The following is an 18,652-nucleotide window of genomic DNA, read 5'->3' on the forward strand; positions in this document are numbered from 1 at the left end:
AGGTCACACAGGGGGGAAGAGTGGTGGAATTCCGACAGGACCTCCTTTTGGTGGCCTCGCAGCCGGTGCGCCCCTCATTCCTGACAGTGCCCACGTCAGAAAGAGGATCATTCTAGCAAGAAGGCTGTAGGCAGGAAAGACTGGATTCCGCAGGCGAGGGTGCTGGCCTCACCAAGAGCCAGGGTGAGGCCCCAGCCGGTGTCCCCCTCCCCAATTCCCCCAGGGGGGCGGAGCAGGAAGGGGGGGAGGTGCACACCGGCCCCCAGCCCAGGCCAAGACCGGCACCCCAGCGCCGCTGCCCGGCCCCCACCGGCCACGGTGGCCTTTCCGAAGGGCTGGGCGGGAAACTTCACTTCCTCTCGCGGCCTCTGCCACAGCCCGTCCCACACGCTGGCGTTCTGAGTCAGAGACCCAGTCGCCACAGGGCTGGGGACTTCACCGCCGGGCTCTGGTTTCCGGCCTGCAGCTTGGGGATGTCGAGTCTCTGGGGGCTGGGGAGGGGTCGTCAGGGGCCGGCGCGCTGCGCTGGGGGGCGACTGCGACCTGGGGAGCCCGAGTGGCACCGCGGTCCCCGCCCCGCCCCGCCCCCGCCGCGCGCTCCCGGGCTGTCACTTCAGGGGGCGGGCCCGGCCCAGCCAGCGCTGCGCAGCCATTGGCCGGGGTAGGTGGCCCCGCGGCCGGGCGGGCCGGGAGGGGATGAATGGAGCCGGAGCCGGCGGCGAGCAGCCGCCAGAGCGCGAGGCGCGGCGCGGCGGCCGGGTGTCGGGAAGGTGAGTGCTCCGGGGGCGGGGGGGGGGGCGCGGGCGCGGAGCTCGGGGCGCCATCGCTGGGCGCCGCCCGGGCGCGCCGGCCCCGGCCTGCTGACGTAAGGAGCGCGGCAGGTGCCCGCTGACGCCGGGCGGGGGCCAGCGGGCTCGAGGTGGCGCCGGCGCCAGCGGGGCGGGACGCGGGGCACGGGCGCTGCGCCCCACGGCCCGGCTGCCTCTGGGAAAGCCGAGGGAAACGCGCCCCTGTCGCTGCCAGCTGCCCAGGAGGAGGCGGGCCACGGGGAGGGCAAGGCAGGGAGGGAGCGGCCAGGCTGGTGACCAGGGCAGGTGGCTGGGCGCGCACGCAGGCGCAGGCCCCGCGGGTCAGGGCAGGGGCAGACGCGCCTGCCCCGGGTGCGGAGCGGCGGCCGTCCCTCCACCTGCGGCGGATACGGCTGCGGCTGAGTCCAGGAGGAAATAGTCAAGCTCAGAAGTTTCTCGCGGGCAGCCGGGCTTTGTTCGTGCCACAGCTGCGCCGCAGACACCTCGCGGCGGGGGCGCGGGCGGAGCTTTCCCCGCGCGCGGGGCTTTGGGGCGAGCGCGTGGGGGCCACGCCGGCCGGGCCCTATCCCAGCCCCATCGCAGGCAGCCGGCGCAGAGCGGGGCTGGGGGACCCCGGCGCCCCCTGCGGGCAGACGGCGGGGGAGGATGGAAACGAGGATGCGGACCCGCTTTAGGCGCCGGGTGGGCACACCTGGCCCCAGCCCGGGAAACCCAAGGCAGACGCCGGGCTTCCACCTGGCCCGCGGGAGCCGGCCCGGCGGACCAGAGTGGAGAGAGGCCGCTGGGGCCCTGCGGGGGTCCGCGGCCCGGGGGCAGAGACAGGCAGCGTGCGTGCGCTCCCTCGTGTGTGGGGAACTCGGTGGCGGGGCCTGTTCTTCTCCGGAGGCGCGGGGGCGCCTCAGTAGTTTTCCACCTCAAGGAACCAGCTTCCTAGTCCCTGCGCCTCTGTGCTTTTTGGAGCCCCGGTTCCCTCCGCCCAATCAGAAACTGGCTCCGCTCGGTGTACCCAGGTTCTGCTGTGGGATTTCTTCCGGTGCAGGGTGGGGCCGGTGGGGTTCAGAGGAGAGGAAGCCTCTGGTTTTAGCGGGTCTGTGTGTGACCCTGAGGGTACCGATAGTAGGAGCAGAGGAGGAGCTGTTCACTGAGCAGGTAGAGCGCCAGGCGCCCGAACCAAGTGCTTTGAGCATTATCTCGGGTAAGCCTGGAGACAACGGGTGAGGTAGCCGCTGTTGTTCCCATTTTACAGGTGAGTAGACCAAGGCACTAAGAGGTTTGGTGACTTGCCCATGGGCACACAGCTAGTATGTGGTGGAGAGGTTTTAATCCAGCTTTGGGTGATTCCAGACATTTTGCAGCTCTGTTCCTGGTGGGAGAAGACAACCCAGGTGAGCCAGGCCTGACACAGAGCAGTGTCCCAACAGGCGGGCCCACGGCTAAGGAGACTGGGGCGGTTGGCAGGGAGAGCCAACGCCTATGGGGTGCAGGGAGAGAGCCCGCACAGCCAGCTTTCCCAGGTGTCCAGCAGCAAGAGGACAGAAGGTCCTCTAGGTCGGACCCCCATGGCGGCTCCTGCCTCTGTCCTGCTTTCCTGCTGGGCAGGGCTGGTGGACACAACCTGGACATTTTTATGGGGCTACTTCCCTCCTGGGTGGCTCTGGCCTAATCCGCCCTGGGTGTGGCCCCTCAAGCCGGTCCCTGAGCAGGTGCCAACCAAGTCCCTCCCCACTCCGTGGTGAGGTTGCTGGGTGCCTGGAGCTTGGGCTTGATGATGGCCGAGTGAATGGAGGTCTGGGGCTGACGTTCTCCTTGTCAGAGCACCCAGTTCTGAGTGACTCCGCTCAGAGAGTCTGGCTCTCCCTGGTCTCCCATGGACCCTTGCCTTGATAAGCCGCCGATGCAGCCTGAGCTCTGGGTCTCCATCTGGCTTCCAAACGATCCAGAACTCTCCGGGAGTGTTAATCCAGTTCCCAGGTCAGCACTGCTGAGCCAGTAGCAATTCATAGCTTTGTGGACTAATGCTTACTGTGGCAGTTTTGGTCCCCAAGGCCTCCCCGTGGTCGTGGGTTGTGGGCAGGACCTGGAGCTCATGGTCGGAAGGGAGTGGGGCAGCTGGCCCAGCAGGTACCCGGAGGGCTCGCCCAACAGTACTTCTGCTTTCTCCTTTGTGGACAGAGACCACAGAACTACTCCCTCCTGAGCCATGTGGCCTCCTGTTTTCAGGCGTGGCAAAGAGCCCATTGTCTGCTTCTGGAAGGGGGTGGACAATAACCCTCAGAAGCTCCCAGCTGCTCTCGTTCTGGGGCACTGAGCTGCTCGTCTGGCCTCAGCGTGAGGGTGGTGGTGGGAGCCCACTTTAGGGCAGGGCCCCGTCTCCACCTTGGCAGGTAATCGGCAGGCCCATCAGGACCCCGCCCCTGTGAGCAGGAAGGAGGCACCAGCTCAGTCTCTGGTCACCAGGGCTCTTGTGTGTGGGTGGACCCTGGGTCCTGTTAGCAGGGGAAGAAACTGGCGGGCTGGACCCCGGTTCACCTCCCCATCTTGGCTGGTCATGGGGACTCTTCGTGCTACAGGCCTTTAGCCTGCTGTCCTCAGACACCCCTCATTTCCCCTTGGTGGCCATGGTGCAGCCCCTTCGCACCAGCACGACACAGAATTAGCCTCTCGAACCACATTTCTGGGGCCAGTGGACTCTTTTCACAAACCACATGCCTTTTGAACAAGCTGCTCACGGTGAGGCCAGGCGAGGCCCACTGAGGACCAAGCACGGGGTCCGGACAGTCACAGCCTCCTGGGCCGGGGGGCTTCTCACACATCCCCTCCACCCAGGGTGTGCACCTTCTCTCAGTGGCTTTTTCTCCAGGAAGCCTGGGGGTACCCAAGGTGTTGTTCCTCGGCCCGACACCTTTTAGGGCTTGGGATCGCTGGGCTGAGTGGCACCCCATTCCCACCCCACGCTTATGTGCGGTCTGAGCGTTTCGTCATGGTGGTCTGCCTCTCCGCAGATGCCCCGGGGCGGTGCTTGGACCCACGGGCCTACCCCGGCAGGCCCATCATGGGGCAGAGCCCGAGCGCTGGCACCTCAAACCCTGTGTGGGCCCTTCTGCAAGGCTGCATTTCCCATGAGCCCCGCGTGGTGCCCAGACCCGCTCGGAGGAGAGGGGCCCCCTCTCTCCTCCCCAGGACGGCACACTTCTGTGGAGTGGAGAAGCGCACGCGCCGAGAGGCCCACCACCTGCCCGAGGTCGGAGCAGCTGCCTGGCTGCAAACACAGCTTCTCTCCGTCCTCTCCGTGGATCAAACGTTATGAGTTGGGAAGACGAGTAAACTTGTACTTGCCACACGTCTGCCTGCTGGTGGAGACCGGGTGGGGAGCAGAGAGTCCGTGTAGGACACCCCAAGGGACAGGGCCCCCGGCTCTCTCTCAGACAGTCCTTCGTTGTTGGCCTCCATGTAAAGTGGCTGGCTTCCTGCCCACTCACCTCTGTGTGGTCACTAGGTTTGCAAATTCAGGACCCAGGCACTGCGGCAGCCACCCCAGATCCTGCCATCTGGTGTCTGCTCTAGACATGGCTTTGAGCCCCCTCTTCAACAGGTGAAAGTCCCCGCCACTCCCTCCGTCACAGGAAGAGACACCAGGATGGACCTAGGAGGCAAGAGAAGAGGTCTGCCTGAAAGACCTCCACGGGTCACAGAGGGAAGGACCCTGGGTCACGGGGGTTGGGGCAGGACCCAGGGTGTGAGGAGGGCGGGGGCAGGAGAAGGGCCGAGGACAGGGTGGGGACCCGTGGAGCCGGAGCTCAGGCAGGGGCTGACACGTGGGGTGTGGCACATGTCACGGTGACTCGGGCTGTGCCTGTCAACCTCAGAGCGACCAGGTGCAGTGAGAAGAGGACCTAGTGGCTGGAGCATAGAGAGGAAGGAGAAACGAAACCTGTGTGTGCCCCCAGGTGCCACATCCCCCGTGAGCGGGGTTCAGCATGGAGCCTGGGAGCGCCCGGCCCTAACGTGGAAGAGCGCTACTCACCCCACCCCGGGCCTCGGGCCCCCCAGGGCATTCGCTGGGCCAGAGCCAGACTCTCCCCAGGGTCTGGCAGAGGAGGACCAGGTGCTGGCGCTGAGGCTTCCAGTACCGCGCTGGGTGACCTGGTGCCCCTCCCCCTGCAAGATCTGCAGACAGCCCTGCGCGAGCAGCTAAGGGGTAGGCGCGCGGAGGTGGGCTTGGGAGCACGACTGCAGCCCTGGACTGAGACGAGGCCCGGGCCCTGAGACAGGGCTATGGGAGCCACCCACAGGGGCCGCTGGCTCCTCACACAGAAGCTGTTAGAGCCTATGGGTGGGGGTGGGGGAGGAGGAAGTGGAACCTGGATTTCTTGGAGCCTAGTGGCTCAGACTCTGAGACGTGCGGCTGACAGCCAGGCCAGTGTAGACCTGTGGTCTCGTCCTGAGTGAGCCCGCAGGCGTGCACGCGGACGTGCACACACACACGTGAGTGCTCACACCCACCCCTGCCCCTCCCACCGCAGCCCCAGGTGCGGAGCGTCTGGCCTGAGGCTCCAGGGTACACATTATCCCGCCGCTAATCCTGGGCGCCTAATCCCAAAGGGCTCCTCTCCCCGTGCGAACAGACGGAGGGCTCCTGGCCGTGGTGGGGAGACGCCCAAGGACCAGGGACAGGCCTGGAGGGTGAGATAAAGTCCCCACCACAGCGGGCTCCCTGGGAAGGAGCTGGAGGAAGAGGATGTTCGGTCTGCTCCTCTCAGGACTGGAAAGCCATCCAGGGTTTCCACAGAGCAGCTCGCAGCCTCAGATGTTCCCCACGAGGGGGAGGGCAGCAGAGTGCAGGGAGGGGCCACCCGGCGTGTGAGCGGGCACCCCAGACAGAGCCCCCAGTCCATGCTAATCACAGGGGGAGGGGGCTCCTTCCTGCTGCCGGCGCTCCCACGGAGGCTTTGTCCCTCATCCTGGGGCAGCACCCCTGGCTCTGGGGTGGGAGGACCCACCCCTGGGACTGGTGCAAGGCTAAGGGCTCGGCCACGACCAGGCCCACGTAATGCTTATGAACGGTGATGGTGGCAGGCGCCCTGGCCCTGAAGCCCTCCTGGGCCCCCGCAGGCCAGCTCCCAGCTGCATGCCTCTCGCCTCTGCTGGCTCCCCGCCGTCCGTGCTGTTCTCATGTGTAGCTGGGGCCGTTTGTAGCCGGCTCTAATGTGACTTCCCCGGGTGTAGGGGGCTGGGAGCTCCTCACGGATAGGACAGTGTCTTGGCAGTCCCCAAACCCCACTGCCCGGCACAGGCCTCGCAGACAGCAGGTGTTGGTGTGAAACTGCCTGCGGTATCACTCAGGATTCTCCAGAGAAACAGCCAAGAGGAGAGAGAAAGATATATTTTTATGTATACCTTTTTATATATTATTTGTATATTATATATGCATATGCATATTTATATATAGACTTAATTATGTTTGTATATTACATATTAGATAAAGATTTATTATTAGAAACTCGGCCCATGCAATTACGGCACTTGGCAAGGCCCGAGTCTGCCGTGGGCGGGCTGGAAACTGGTGAGAGGAGAGGTGGAGGTGTGGTTCTGGCCTGAAGCTGAGGGCCGGCAGGGCGGGCTCAAGGACTAGGAAGAACAACGTCCCAGTTCAAAGGTAGCCAGGCAGGAGAGGTTCAGGGAAGGGCTAGCCCTTTCGCTCTATTCAGGGGTTCAACTGATTGGACGAGGCCCACCAGCCTTGAGTCCACCAATTCAAATACTCGTCTTCTAGAAACACCCTTGCAAACGCGCCTGGAATACTTGGCCGATGGGACACCTGCTGGCCCGCCAGCGCTGCATCAGGCAGCAGCTCCGGGTGGAGGAGGGGGAGGGGTCGCCAGGAGTGAGAGGCCCTGGGGATCTCATCGGTGAGGGTACCTGTGGACGGCACCTGGAGCCCCCGAGGGGTGGGGGCAGCCTCTCGGCCTTGTCTCCTGCTAAGTGCTCTCTCTGAGCCTCAGCTCCCCGTCGGCCCGCCTCCTGTCTGCCACGCGCTCCTGTCCTCTGCCGTCCAGCTGCGTTGCCCGGCCCCCAGCTCCAGCACCTCAGCGCCAGCTGAACGTGACGTGGGTCCCCACGGAAGGTGCCCACGCCTCAGCTCTGCAGGCAGGCCTCATCAGCAGGTGGAGAGCAGGCACACATTTTGTTCAGACCGGTTCCCGGTGGACAGGCTCACAAGGCTCCAGGAGAAAGCACCGTGGGGCCCGGTCCTCCTCGGAGGGGCCAGTTTGCCTCCACATGGCGTGTCGCTGGGTCCTCCAGCCCCTGGCACCTTCTCCCCAGCTTGCCCGCAGGGGCCCAAGATACAAACAAAAGTCAGTAGCCACAGAGCCACCAGCCTTAATGTGGGTCAGCTGACACCACCTGGGCCACCGGCATGAAGGGCAGCCGTGAAGTCACCTTCTCCTGGCTGACCACACTGACCACACTCAGTTCTGCCCATCTCGGGAGCAGATCTTGGAAAGAAAGTGCCCATGAGCGACCTGGGTCACACCCCCATATTCCAGCAGCATTGCCCACAAGGGAGCCAATGACCAGGAGAACGAGATGGAGCAGCTCTGTGCCCGTTCGACCTGCACCTCCCCTCTGCGCCGCTGGGCCCGGCCACTGTGGCCACGGTGCTCTCGTGCAGTGCTGCTGGCTTCCCTGCAGGCCAGTCGCACTGCAGGCCTCTACAGTGCGATGGTGGGCCTCGGGCACACGTCCAGAGCTGTCTCCGGCACCCCACGCACATACCGGTGCCCAGATCGGCCCGAGATCCTGGTGCAAACTCGGAAATATCCCTTGGAAGTCCCAGGATACTCAGGGCCATCCTGGTGGCTGGGAGACTCCAGGTGTCACAGGTCCCCAGACGCACTCAGGCTCCAGCCGCCGGCCAGTGGATGGAGGGGACGATTCCAGGCACTTCCCGCTGCTTCCTCACACGGTAGCCCAGCCTCCCCCTGTCTGATCAAGAGCCTTGGTGAGGGTGAGAGCCTTCCAGACAGCGCAGGAAACCTGGGGCAGAACTCCAGGCGTGAGAAAAGTCGGCAGAGGCTCTGTGTCAGCGTGCCCCCTCAGCGCGGGGACAGCAAGGGGCGGCGGGGCGTGCCGCAGCTGGGGGAGGGCTCCCTGGAGGAGGCTCACGGGCCCTCAGCTCGGAGTGCTGCCCTCCAATTCTTATGTGCGGGCGGCGGCCACCAGTGGGTCATCTGGCTAATACCCCAGATTGGATTTTCAATTTGCTAATTTAAATAATGTGATGTGTATGATTTGGCTTGAGCTTCCCATGTTCACGGCCAAGATCCGCAACTGTTGGTTCAGGGAAACCTGCGCCACTGACCTGGAGCTCCATGTTGCTGTTCTCCTGTGGCTTTGGTTTCAAAAGGGAGAGCTCTTCCCTTGTGGCCCCCCCTAATCACAAAAGCTAGCTCTCCCGCCACCTCCTGAGCCAGGCTGTGGGCCCCGTCCTCCGTCACCTGCCCCCGCATCTCTCCTGCAGAGGCCAGGCCCAGGGCTACAGCCCAGCGAGCAAGGCAACCCCAGAGCTGAGGCAGCGGGTGTCTGATGGCGCCCTGGGTCTTGATCACTTATTGGGGATACCGACCCATGCATCATTCCCGAGGGCCCGATACTGACCTTTCACTCCCCGCAGGCTGCTGGGGGCCTCCCTGAGCTCCCGTGGCCCCCCGGCCCCGTCCCAGCTGGTGGCCCCGCATCATGTTTGTGCAAAGGTGTGGATGGCTGTGTGTGTACACATGTGCGTGCATCTAGGGGAAAACACACCAGGGCTCCAGTCAGCACACGGCGGCCCCTGGACCTTGGAATTTGGGGTAACGTCGAGCCTTCGTGGCGTTTCTCCGTGCGCCGATTCAGCGGCCCGTCTGAGCTGTGGGGCCGGGAGGTGGAGGCTCACATGGGCGGCTGTCTTCTGTGAGGCTCTGCCGTGGTCCGCGTGCGGGCGTTGCGTGTGCCGGAGGTGGTCTCCGCGACCACTGGCTCCAGCAGCCGGGCCGCCGTGCGTGTGGAGCTGCTGTCCATTCGAGCTCGGGAGCTGGCCCTCCTGGCTCTGCTCATACTCAAGCCGGGCCTGCTGGCCTCACGGCTCTGTAAATAACGTGCTGGCCCTCGCGGCCGCCACGGGGAAGACTGCAGTGGAATTTTGTGGGACATGCACAGCCTCGGAGCACGGCTGCAGATAGCCTGGGGTACCCGTGTCCACAGTGAGCAGCCAGCTCCGGGCATGAATGACCAGTCACGGTTCTTTCACTACGGTGTTGGCGGGATGGCCGTGAGGCACACACGGGGTCCTTTAACTCAGCGGCCACCTCCCCTCAGGCCTGTGGCCTCCTGGAAACCGGGCCACACGTGACAGCGCCTGGCATCCCCAGGGGCTGCTCACTTTCCCACGGCTGCCTTAACCAATTCCACAAAGCGGGGGCTTAAAGCGACAGAACTTTATTTTCTCCCGGCTCTGCGGGCCACAGTCTGAAATCAGGGTGTCGGCGGGACCGCGCTCCCTCTGGAGACTCCGGCAAGGGTCCTTCCCGCCTCTTCCAGCTCCTGCTCCGTCCCCGGCTTCCTTGTGGCTATGTCTGTACAGCTTGGCCTCTGTTGTCGCGTGACTTCTCTGTGTCTTGTCTTCTAAGGACACTTGTCACTGGATGAGGACTCACCCCAATCCAGATGACCTCATCTCAAACCATTAATCACATCGGCAAAGACACTTTTTTCCAAATAAGGTCGCAGTGTCTGGGTGCACCTGTCTTTCGGGGAGACCACCATTCGCCCCCCTCCAGGCCCCCAGTGCAGGGCCCAACAAAGCCGGCTCCATACTCGGCGGCTGAAGGAGCCTCTGACGACAGAATCCAACGGCGGGAGCCTCTCCCCGCGTCCACCCGACACCCTCAGCTCCGTGCGTGGGGGGCGGGGGCAGGGCATCCCTGTGGGCTGGGAACCTGGGTCTGAGGACACTGCAGGGTCCCAAGTCACCACTAACGGGGCCCCAGCCCTGGGTGAGGCCGGCAGGCAGCTCCCCAAGCCTCCGAGCACAAGCCTGTGGTGTTTGCGTGCCTCCCACGGCCTGAGGCTCCCGGAAACCGCCACACTTCAGACTCCCGGGCCTCGGACTACCAAGCGGCCCAGCCCAAAGGGTGAAGGGCGTGTGTCAGTGCTTGATGGTCTTAGTGCTGGGAGCAGGAAGCCTGAGAGGGAGGTGTGGCCGCGAGGGACGACCTGCTCCAGGCCTCTGTCCTTGCTGGCGGACAGTGTTCTCACGGGCTGCCCGCCTGTGTGAGCCCCTGTGCCCAGGTCTCCCCTTTCTCTACGACCCCAGTCACGGTGAATAGGGGCCCATGCTGACGGCCTCAGTCACCTCTCTAAAGCCGCTGTGTCCTAACACCCTCACGTCTGAGGTGCTGGGGTGACGGCTCCAACACGTCTCCTCTGGGGGCACACAGCTCAGCCCATAACCAGTGGGAAGTGCAGTGGGGTTTGCAGAAGACCCTCGGTGGAGGTGGCCCAGGAGCAGCTCGGCTGCAGTAACGTTGGATGCTTCCTCCCACAGCGCGTGCGAGCGTTGATCTCCGGCGGGAGAACCAGCCGCGCGTCCGGTGCCGCCCGGAGTCCCAGCAGCCTGGGGCGTGCGGAAGCAGCCGCGTACCCACAGTAGGTGCTGCGCTTTCGGACGGTGGGGGGGGGGCCCGGGAGCCTCGCGAAGCAGGATTGCCCGACCCGAGCCCAGCCCCCTTGGGGTCGGGGGGAAGCAAGGGCCCAGGTAGGGACACAGGGCTGGACTGGGGAGCAGCAGACAGAGGGAGTGTTGGCGCTTTTCTTCCTAACTTGCCCACGTTGCTGCACACATCTCGTGGTGACGTCTTGAAAACCTGCCGTGGCAGCGAGCACAGCGGCACAGAGCAGGCCACGCCAGCATGGCTGCCCTCCTGCAGGGCTCGACCCTGCTCTGACCCCCTCCCTCGCTGCCCTCCAAACACTGGACTAAAATGACTGCTGGGAGGCTGTGAGTTTAAGGAGGAACTGAGGCTGGACAGCGCGGAGACCGTGTCCACACGGGGCGGTCCCTCCAGAGGCAGCACAGCTCACGCCGGCCGAGCAGAGGCCGCGGGGGCAGGGTGGTCAGGGTGGTCCTCGACCACGGCCTCGTCCAGGGGTGTGGGTCCGGCACGCAGGAGGGGGCTGGGCCGGGAGGGTCAGCCCCATCAGACTGGGGAGCGGGCCACAGAGCCATCGGCCGCCCCAAGGGACCAGGCATGGTCAGGGGCATTCTCGCCGAGATGTCAGTGTGTTCGAGGGTCCATGTAAGTTTTCTAACCAGAAGCTCTTCTTGCAGAACGAACCCGCCCCTGGAGTACGGTGCGGCGGCTTCCGTAGCTGCCCCTGGCGCCCCCTGGGCGGCCATGCCTCAGCACTCGGTGGGGGACAAGCCCTTGGTCTCCGTGCCGCAGCTGGTCTTCCCAAGCCCACCCTCGGCCACGGATGGCGGGTGCAGCCACACGCCCTCCAGCAGGCGGGCATCCCTCGGCTCGCCCCTGAGCCATGGCGCCCTGTGTTCCGCCGCACACAGCCCCCTGGACTCCTGCAGCCAGCCGCTGTGCCCACCGCACGCTGAGAAGCATGGCCCCCGGGCCGCCCCCCAGATGCACTACGTGGCAGCCGGGCCACAGAGCGTGGCGTGTGGCTGGCGGGCCTTCGCGCCCAAGTGCCTGCAGGCCTTCAACACGCCCAGGGGCTTCCTGGCCTTCCTGTGCGCGGCAGCCTTCCTGCAGGGCATGACCGTGAACGGCTTCATCAACACGGTCATCACGTCCATCGAGCGCCGCTACGACCTGCACAGCTACCAGAGCGGCCTCATCGCCAGCGCCTACGACGTGGCCGCCTGCCTGTGTCTCACCTTCGTCAGCTACTTCGGGGGCAACGGGCACAAGCCCCGCTGGCTGGGCTGGGGCGTGCTGGTCATGGGCGCGGGCTCGCTGGTGTTTGCACTGCCCCACTTCACCGCGGGCGCCTACGAGGTGGAGGGGGCCGAGGGCGTCGGGACGTGCGGGGCCAACCGCAGCGTGGCGTGCAGGGACAGCGCCTCGGGCCTGTCCGGCTACCGGCTGGTCTTCATGCTGGGCCAGTTCCTCCACGGCGTCGGCGCCACGCCCCTCTACACTTTGGGCGTCACCTTCCTGGACGAGAACGTCAAGTCCAGCTACTCGCCTGTCTACATCGGTGAGTGGGGCCGCCAGGGGCACGGGGCGGGCGTGGCCACGCCCTTCCTCGTTGGCCACTCGTGGTCACGGGCGAGGGCGCAGGTGAGCGCGGGCCTTCCTCCGGGGCTGGGGTCGGCCAGGCGCTGCCCCACTGCCCGCAGGGGCTGGGCTCAAGCCTCATGCTCCCGCTGACATCCCCACGTTTACGGTGCTGAGATTTCTGGGTTTCAACCTCGTGCTCCCCACTTCCCCGCGTCCCTCCTGCCAGGCCAGGCTTTCCCAGGGAAAGGCGCTCAGGGACATTTGAGAGAGACTGGCTGGCGCTCCAGGGCTGGCCGGACCTTGTCCGCTGACTCCGGCCTCCTCCTCTCCACCTTGGGCTCTGTCCCTCTAAGTCGCTCAGTGGTGCCGACCCAGGGCGGCTGGGGTCCCCTCACTCCAGCGAGGCGCCAGTGGGCCCGTGGGGCTGAGTGGAGGCACCCTCATCCCACAAAACGAAGCCCTCGGGATCTTGGCCCTCTCGGGGGAGGAAGAGTCCACATGCTCCTGCGTTTGGCTTTGACCAAAGAACTGTGAAAGCACTCTCAAAACTTGACAGCAGGGGGCCTGGGTGGCTCCGTAGGTTGAGCGCCTGGCTCTTGATCTCAGCTCCGGTGTCGATCGATCTCAGGGTTGTGAGTTCAAGCCCTGCGTCGGCCCCTCACTGGGTGTGGAGCCTGCTTTAAAAAATAAAATAAAATAGAATAAGTAAATAAAGATAAAAAGTTGACAGCAGCCCGATCTCGGACCGGGGGGGCCACGTAGATGCGCTGTGCTGTGGGGGCAGAGGGCACAGAAGTGCGGAGTGGGGGGCTCTTCGCGGGGGGCGACGCGAGCCCCACAGGGCGGCGAGGGGCCAGGTGCGGCCGCGGCTCCACAGCTCCGCCTCTCTCCGCAGCCGTCTTCTACACGGCAGCCATCCTCGGCCCTGCTGCTGGTTACCTGCTCGGAGGAGCCTTGCTCAACATTTACACAGAAGTCGGCCGCCGGTGAGCTCCCGGGCTCCCCCTGCCCCTGGGGAGCAGCACGCCACGGCAGGGGCAGGGAGGGGGGGCGACCGGGGTCCTGGGGGGTGGTCCCCTGAGTGCGGGCCTGGGGGCGGGGACAGTGTGCGGGGATGGGGCAGCTCCCCGGAGCCAGGCGACACCAGGCCACTGTTTCTCTGACGCCCTTTGCGGAACGGACAGCGGATTTTCGTGCTGCCGTGTGGTTCTTGTGTGGGGTTTTCTGCACCAAGGGGGTCTCCGCTGATGCCAGTTGGGTGTCCTAAATTCAACCCAGTTCTGACAGACTTCCCAGCCCCAGGAGACCCCCGAGTCAGACGCCAGCCTCGGGTGCTGGGTCCCCTGCTTCCGTCCTGCCCGGCTACAAATCGGTGGTTCCGCGACCCCGTCCTCGGGCGTGATAACCGCTAGAACGGCTCACAGACCTCGGGAAGGCGCTTCACTCGCTCGATTGACAGTTTATTAAAAGGATTACGAGCCTGGAGCCGCCGGCTGGAAGAGTCGCGAGGGCAAGCGTGGGAGCGGGTGCGGGTTTCCATGCTGGGCAGCGAGTCACCCCCACACCCCGCAGCCACCGCCTGGAGGCCCTCCAAGCCCCCGGTTAAGGTTTTCACGGACTAGCGTGCAGAAGGACGCCCGGCGTGGGTGCCCTGAATGCGTGTGGACAGGACGCTGACCCCACACGCTCTCCCCGCAGGACGGAGCTGACCACCGAGAGCCCTCTGTGGGTCGGTGCCTGGTGGGTGGGCTTCCTGGGCGCGGGAGCTGCCGCCTTCCTCATCGCCATCCCCATCCTCGGCTACCCCCGGCAGCTGCCAGGTGGGTGCGTCATTCTCTCCTCATCCGGGCTGGGGAGAGCCTGGGAAAGTCTGGGCCCGTCACCTGCTGGGGGGCCCCCATCCTGCAGGCCCAGCCTGGCCCCTGTGCTGCTGACACAGGCACCGTCCTGCCCGTGGCTTCTCCCCGTCAGAGGCACGCAGGAGGGGCTTGTGGCAGCCGGAGCGTGCGCCCCTTCTGACTCCTTCCGTTCCCTCAGTCCCACGGTGTGTCCTGCCGCTGGCTCTCCCACCTCCCTCCTCTCTGCCAGCTGGTCAGCGGTCACCGTGCTGCAGCCCCGTACCCCATCTGTCCCCACGCCCTCCATCCAGGGGACCTTCCCACACCTGGGAGTGGGGCGAGGCCTCAAGCAGAGCCCTTGGTCCCTGGCTCTCCTGACATCTGTGTCCTTCCAGGCTCCCAACGCTACGTGGTGATGAGAGTGTCAGAAACACAGCAGCTAAAGGACAGCGGTCACAAGGCGGCCAGCAACCCTGACTTCGGGAAAACCATCAGAGATCTGCCCCTGTAAGGACCTGATGGGGGGTGGTGTGTGCCTCTCGCCTGTGTCCGTGTGTCCTGAGGACCCTTGGGGGTTCCCACACATGCTGCTCCTTGACCCCAAGCTAGGAGAGTCCATGTGGCCCCTCCAGGGCCGTGTGGCCAGCGCACAACCCCTCAACCTCCCTCATGACCCAGGTGCTTCAGGTCTCGGCCCCAGAACTAGGAGACTAAGTATCAGCACCCAGAGCCCTTGGGCCTGGAGCTGCGGAGCGCTGGTCGCGATGGAGGGCCAGGACCCCAGCCCCTCCCTCCACTGTGCCCTCTGACCGTTGGACTAAGTGGCACCTGCATGGGCTCCAGGCTCGCGCCTCCTCTGTGCCTCGAGATCGCTGAGGACCCTGGGAGGAGCGGGATTGTCTCCGGCCCTCTGCCCTCACTGCCCTGCACCAGCCCCTCCTCCTGTGCTCCCCTCTTTCTCCTTGTGTGTGAGCTGGCCTGGCTTTGTGCTCTTTACACAGTATTGGGACGAAAAGATCCCTGGCCTGCTCTGGTCTCAGAGAGCACGACCTCTTCACAGGGATGGGGCATTCAACAGGGGCCTCTGCCGGGAATGGGAAAGGAGACCGCTGGATGGTCGTCAGCCTGGGTCCTCGGCCTCACTGAGCTCCCACCTGCCCCTCCCAGACCCTGGGGCCTGAGCCAGGAATGGCCGTGTCTAACTGGCCTTATGGGGCTGGGAGCTATTAGTGGCGGGAAGGAGTCCCTGTTGCCGGTCTTCACCGCTGGAAGGATGAATGGGTATCAGGGTCAAAGGTGGCCTCTGGGGAAGCCCCCGGGCCGTCCACTGTCCGTTGCTTTGTTTCCCCATGGAGGGGAAACACGGCTGTCATGCTAAGGGTGGGGGGGGTGGGCGACCCCCTGACCCATTTAGGGCTCTCTGTTCTCCTGCTTCCCACTTCCTGTGAGACCCCCAAAGCGCTGCCCACTCCTGAGGGTGCCCCCGAAGCAGGCTGAGCCGAACTTCCATTCTGTGCGCGCGCTAGGGACCCAGCACGTCAGCAGCACTGGGGCAGTGGCCGAGAGGAGGGTTGCGTCCGGGCTTAGCTCCCCAAATCCTGGAGCTGTGACCTCTGTTACGAGCACGACCAGTTCTCTGAGCAAATTCAACACAAGGATCTCAGCAGAGCAGCCTACAGCCTGGGATTAAGAAACGCACAAGTCTGCACACCTCGGGCGAGGGTGGCCTCCTCTCCGGGCCTAGCCGAGTGCCCCAAGGCCTGGGCGGGTCTGAGCAGGGCCCAGGGAGGGGACCAGCCGGGCCCAGGGCATCTCCCCACCTGAGAGGCCGACAGAGGAGGTCCGGGGGAGGGGCAGGTGCAGAACCCAGCCGAGCGCCCGCCCGTCGGCAGGCACTCAGAGGGCATCGTCTTCCCCTCGTGAACGTGGGACCCGAGTAACGAGCCAAAGAGAATCGTGTTCAGTCTTCAGGCTTGAAAGTCAATTGTGTTGTGAACCAGGGTGGGGAATGGCGCCTGGGAGTCTGAGGCACCGTGAGCCGAGGGGAGTGTCTGCCTTCTCTCCCTCCCGGCCGCCTGCTCCAGGCCCTGGTGCAGAGGCCGCACTGCACGTTCCGAAGTCCCAAAATCCAGTTTATTGTCGGCCTGTGTCCTCTAACGGCAGAGCATTTGAGTGTCCAGGTGTTGGCAGCTGCTGTGACGTGCTCAGAGATGTGAGCCCCCGGCTGGCGCAGGGATGACCAGCGGCGTCCGTGCGAGCTAGGCCTCCGGGGCTGGGGCTCCCGTGTAGACAGCAGCTCTGAGCGTAGACTGGAGAATGCCAGCCCAGGAGGGCTCTTCACAGCCGCCCCCCACGGCAGTCGGACGGTGGCCCTTTCCTGCCAGCACCTGCTTTCTCACAGGCGCAGGAGGGGGCGGGTCCGTCCTGCCAGGACCTGGGGCTGCCGCGAAAACTCTGCCCCCGGCCCACCCCACTCACCAGCCCCGGGGCCAGGGACAGCCACGGCCCTGAAACCTCGGTGCCCGGTGGCTGGATGGCTGGGGACGGCTCGGGGAATCGGGACACGCAGGCGGTAGAGCCTCACGTGGGGGCGACGGGCTGCCCCACACAGGCTGAGCCTCGTCACCTCCGGACCCCCCGTGGCTGCAGTTCCTGTATGCTTTCCGCTCTGACCCCTCCCGTCAGCAGCCCTGTGAACGCAGTTGGTTCTGTGCCACTCGTGACACTTAGCGGGCAGGTAGAGTCGGGCGTGTAATCAGCACACGGGCACTAGCCGTGCTCGGCCTGAACCCCTAACGAGACGCAGAACCCAGTTCAGCCAGAGCGAGTGGCCCTCAAAGAAACTGCTCATCCCAGTGGCAGGCAGTGTGGGGCAGGCTCGGTGTCCAGCCCGTCCCTCGGCGGAGACACAGGGGGACAGCAGCCAGAGCCCACGCCCGACACCCACAGAGTTGGCCGTAGTGAGACCGGAGGCCAAGTGTCCCCGAGGGCCCTGCAGGGCTCCCACTCCCAGTCCTCAGAGGGGAAGTAAGGCTGGCTTCACTGGGGAATCAGCCGGCCAGGTCCGGTGGGGCCGATGCCAAGACACTCCCTCGGGACCCGGCAGCACCACCCCCGCCAAGTACGCACCCAGAGAAACTGGGGGGCCAGCCACGCCCACCCAGAGCCTCCTTGGAGAGGCCCCCCTGTCCCCCCTTCTCCAGGGCTGGTGGTTGAGAAGGGACCCCACCTCCCGCTGCCCATTCCCCTTCTGTGGGGGCCTGGCCAGTCCTGGGCTTAGGGACAGCACCTTCCCCAGCCCCCGGCTCCTGGTTCAGGCCAGCTGCCCCCCAGGTGACTGAAGGGTGCCATGGGCACTCAGGGTCTCCCTGTGCTGGAGAGGGGAAGGCTCTGAAAAGGCTCTTCCCCGGTTTACCAGCAGTCTTTCCCGGAGCTTGTTCTCCACCAGCCGAAGCCCAGCCTCACACCCTCTCTCGGTTTCTCTGGGAAGGACATGGAGCGACTGCAACACACCAGTCCACTCCCCATCCCTCCCTCCCCTCTCAGACCTGGGGCTCTGTGTACTCAGGTGGGGGACCGTGGCCCCAGGAACAGCGCTTTTGCATACCCAGCTAGGGCCCACTCTGACCCTCTGTCTCTTCTCTCCCCCATCCAGCTCCATCTGGCTCCTCCTGAAAAACCCCACATTCATCCTGCTCTGTCTGGCCGGGGCCACGGAGGCCACGCTCATCGCCGGCATGTCCACCTTTGGCCCCAAGTTTCTGGAGTCCCAGTTCAGCCTGAGCGCCTCGGAAGCTGCCACCTTGTTTGGTGAGAAAACTCGCTGAATCTTGGGGGTCCTCTGACTTTTTGTGAGTTCTCAGATGAGTGGGGGGTCTTTGGAGTATCTCTGAGACGTCCAAACTGCTGCTGTGCACGTGAGGGTTCGCGGGGCACGTGGTCCCTCAGGGAAGACCCCGGGAACAGGTGTGGGGCTGTTTGTCAATGTCGCGATATGGGTCCGATGCTCCTTGCCGAGAGGTGGGGAGCGCTGACCACAGCGTGCTGGCCAGTTCTCTCGGTGGACCCCTCCTGGTGGGGATGCGCCCTAGCTGGGAGGGTCCGGGTGGGCCCAGCTCCTCTGTGCTGCCTGCTGCCCACCCAGAACCTGGGCCTTCATCATCCCTGGCTTACTGCAGGAAGGGTTTGGGTGGCGGTGCCCCCCTGAGCACCTGGACGCTCGAGCTTGGCCATGCCCGTGAGCCAGGTGGCTGGTGTCCCAGGATTTCATGGGACCATGAGGTTGGGGTCCCTGGGCCTGCCTGACCAGAGCCATTCTGTGGCCAGAGGCGAGTCAGCCCGCTGAGGAGAATGAGGGGGCCCTCCTTGGGCCCTCCTGCTGCTGTCCACACCAGGCAGGAGGGGTGTGTGAGTGGTCACCCGACGTGGGGTCAATGCCAGGCAGGGTCCATGCCAGACGTGGGTGGACCCTAGCCGGAGGGGTCAACGCCGTGTGTGAAAGGTGGGGTGCATCTGGGTGGCACATGGGTCAATGCAGGCTGCGCCCCAGCCCTCAGGGGTCTGTCCCCGGCACGGGGCTTGGGTGTTCGATTAGGTACCCCATCCCCCCTTATCTAATGCCACCAGACACCCCTCCTTGCCTGGCCTCTCAGCTGACCTCCCATGCCCAGGCCTCTATCCACAACTGCCTCCCCTTCCCCAAAGTGGCCCCTCTCCCTGTGCCGACACC

The 18,652-nt window shown here is 64.9% G+C and overlaps 1 protein-coding gene across 2 annotated transcripts in view; it reads left to right on the forward strand.

Annotated features, from left to right (window-relative positions):
* Positions 1 to 74: 74 nt before the first annotated feature.
* The window catches only part of SLCO4A1 (solute carrier organic anion transporter family member 4A1), a 26,388-nt gene continuing 7,810 nt past the window's right edge, over positions 75 to 18,652 (forward strand). The window contains exons 1-7 of one of the 2 annotated variants that reach the window (XM_040638568.1): positions 75 to 183; positions 10,396 to 10,496; positions 11,179 to 12,062; positions 12,981 to 13,071; positions 13,784 to 13,905; positions 14,319 to 14,430; positions 17,579 to 17,733. In XM_040638568.1, the coding sequence (XP_040494502.1) occupies positions 11,246 to 12,062; positions 12,981 to 13,071; positions 13,784 to 13,905; positions 14,319 to 14,430; positions 17,579 to 17,733 (1,297 nt within the window). In that variant the 5' untranslated portion in view covers positions 75 to 183; positions 10,396 to 10,496; positions 11,179 to 11,245. Of the gene's footprint in view, positions 184 to 638; positions 771 to 10,395; positions 10,497 to 11,178; positions 12,063 to 12,980; positions 13,072 to 13,783; positions 13,906 to 14,318; positions 14,431 to 17,578; positions 17,734 to 18,652 lie in introns of those variants that run through there. The other variant, XM_040638567.1, reaches the window with a different exon arrangement.

This window comes from Ursus maritimus, unplaced genomic scaffold, assembly GCF_017311325.1.
Source record: "Ursus maritimus isolate PB19 unplaced genomic scaffold, ASM1731132v1 scaffold_22, whole genome shotgun sequence".
NCBI classification, from domain to species: Eukaryota; Metazoa; Chordata; class Mammalia; order Carnivora; family Ursidae; genus Ursus; species Ursus maritimus.